Source organism: Lathyrus oleraceus, chromosome 6 (genome assembly GCF_024323335.1).
Source record: "Lathyrus oleraceus cultivar Zhongwan6 chromosome 6, CAAS_Psat_ZW6_1.0, whole genome shotgun sequence".
NCBI classification, from domain to species: Eukaryota; Viridiplantae; Streptophyta; class Magnoliopsida; order Fabales; family Fabaceae; genus Lathyrus; species Lathyrus oleraceus.
In genome coordinates, this window is record NC_066584.1 from 10563517 (window position 1) to 10566223 (window position 2707).

Sequence of the window (2707 nt, forward strand, 5' to 3'; positions counted from 1 at the left end):
TTATTATAAATTATCAGATTTTTTAAAAATAAAAAAATAAACCTATATTATCGGATATTTCAAAAAAATTGACAAATCATCTCAATTTTTTTTTCTATCGAAAATTAAAAAAAAAATCGATATGCATTGATATCAAACTTTTCAAAATATATTTCTACGCAATTTTATCAAAAATTTCAAAATATCTATTAAAAATACTTGTGAGAACCATAAAGATGCATATTTTAAAAGAAAAATCCAGTAAAAATGCTCAATTGTTAATAATAGCGCATGCTTACTTTCAAAATTTTGGTAGCTTACTCGAAAAATCCGATATGACAATGTGGTTATTAAAAATTTTAAAATGTTAAAATCACAAATATATTTAAGTGTGGGGTGATTATAGGTAAAAACCTCGAAAGTAGACATCGATATTGGGCCAGCCCATGAACTTTTCAGGGTTTTCAAAATATAAATATAAATAGGAGAAAGAATAGGGTTTCTGTCTTTTCTGGCCGCTTCATTCGGGTCTTCTACTCTTCCTACCCCACCACCCAATTCTACTGCGTAAGCTTTCTTCTGCATTTCTATCTCTTTTCAATTACTGTCATTGTTGATTATTCCGTGGTTCTTCGATATTGATTTTGCTTTGATGTTGCAACGATTGTTTATTAATTTACATGATTTTATGTTGCAAATACGATTTCAATAATCATGATTCGGTAATTTGTGTGTGATCTCTTTTCAATAAATGTTGTTGTATTTTGAGCAGAATGGATAGTCAAGTGAAGTATGCTAAGGTTGAGCAAATTGTGGGGCGCACTGGTTCAAGGGGACAGGTGACTCAAGTTAGAGTGAGTTTTATGGATGACCCGACCCGTCGCATTATGAGGAATGTGAAAGGACCTGTTAGAGTGGGTGATGTTCTCACTCTATTGGAGTCTGAAAGAGAAGCCAGGAGGTTGCGTTAGAGGCATATACTCAATATTCTGGTGCTGGATTTAATAATAAAATTGATCTTTTTTTGGTATTATTTATATGGCCAATGTTATTGTGAAACACTTTGTTATGAATTGATCTTTTATTTGGCCAGTCTTTGATTCGGCGGATTTGCTTTGATTTAGTGTTTTCGGTTATGTTAATAATAATTTGCTTTGATTTAGTGTTTTGCTTTCGTAATTAAGATTGCACGTGTTAATTTTGCAAGTGAAATTACCATTTGGGTGTAGGAGTTTATCCTGAATTCTTGAATTTGAGATACCTTAACTTAAGTGTTAAGTAAAATTATTCATTATTTTTTAATAAAATATCTTACTAAACAACGCACACTTATCTAGAAATATCCGTGCATTGGAAAAAAGACTAGTGATAATTGCAAATATCATAAGTTTTTTCTCTTCATTTTTATAAATAATGATTTCATCATTAATTATTAAAATATATTTAATAGTTAATTAAGGAAAGATTTCAATTATTATATAGATCAACCAAAATCAGCATGAATAAAAAAGAAAAAAACTTGTAATTTATTTATATATTTGTTTGCAAAATGAATAAAAAAGAAAAGAAATATGTACAAAAACATATATAAATATATATGAATACAAATTAGAGACTAAAATAATAAATAATATTAATGACTTTTATTGTCTAATTTAAAAATGACAATTAAATATAAGACTTAAATATATGTTTTGTCGATTTTGATCTCTTATTTTTGATAAAGTCCAACCATCTCATTATCATTTTATTTCAATTATGCAATAATTATGTATGTTAAAGTTTTATAAACTATATAAAATCTTAAATCTTAGTGATCTAATCGGAGCAAGCATAACATAAAGAATCTAAAATAAAATGTTTTCCTGCCAAACTTTAAGATTGTTTTGATTTCAAGTCGAAAGCGGGAGAAGAAAATTGAAATGTAAAACTTTAAGATTGTAACTCACACGTAACAAATTTTGTAAATCATTCCTTTTTATTATTTCATTGATAAATATATGAAGGCATTTCAAGAAATGTTTAGTAGTCATTGCTCCTCAACTTCTCCTTAACTTTCTCACAGAAACTAAATGTTTGACTATACATGCCTGACACAAATACAAAAATTAAATTAATAAATAGCAAAATTTAGAAAATTATATAAGTCAATATATCATCTCGAATAAAAAACAGAAAGTTAACACTCAAGAAAGATGCTAAAAGGACAAAGAAATACTAATAAAGAAACTTCAAGAACTCTAAATGGCTACATTTAATCATGCATGTTTTTGAACTCCAAAAATGAGATTGCATATTCAATAGTGGTCCTAATAGTATGCTTTATGCATCTCACAACTCGTAAAGACAAATTAATATATGATGGCAATAGAAATAGTGGACTTATATTTGATAGTTCCATAACAATTGATCTACGTACGCTTATCATCTTTCTTAAATCTCTTGTTAAACGAATTTCTATATTCTGTAATAGCAATTGAAAGTAAAAGAAACTAAAAACAAAGAATGATTTTGTATTATATTTTCTGTAACTCAAAAGGCATTTGTGATTACAAAGTATTGTGTATTAACAATGAGTGTATTGTAACTGATTTGGATTCAGTTAGTTACACTTTATAACTAACATCTTTAACAGAATACCAATTATGTTGTGCAGTGCAACAGAAAAACAAACTCTGTTATACAAATTAGGACGTCGTGTTTTTTTCCCATCCATTTGGTTAACTTC

General features: G+C 27.7%; 1 protein-coding gene across 1 annotated transcript; it reads left to right on the plus strand.

Annotated features, from left to right (window-relative positions):
- The first annotated feature begins 489 nt into the window (after positions 1-489).
- Positions 490-1141, plus strand: LOC127097263 (40S ribosomal protein S28). The gene is made up of 2 exons (XM_051035766.1): positions 490-546; positions 752-1141. Exon 2 carries the CDS (start codon positions 753-755, stop codon positions 948-950), a length of 198 nt encoding a protein of 65 aa, XP_050891723.1. The 5' UTR covers positions 490-546; position 752; the 3' UTR covers positions 951-1141.
- Positions 1142-2707: the final 1566 nt, after the last annotated feature.

Bases quoted from the DNA above. Each gene is read 5' to 3' on its own strand.
- LOC127097263 (XM_051035766.1), top strand. From the start codon at position 753: ATGGATAGTCAAGTGAAGTATGCTAAGGTTGAGCAAATTGTGGGGCGC.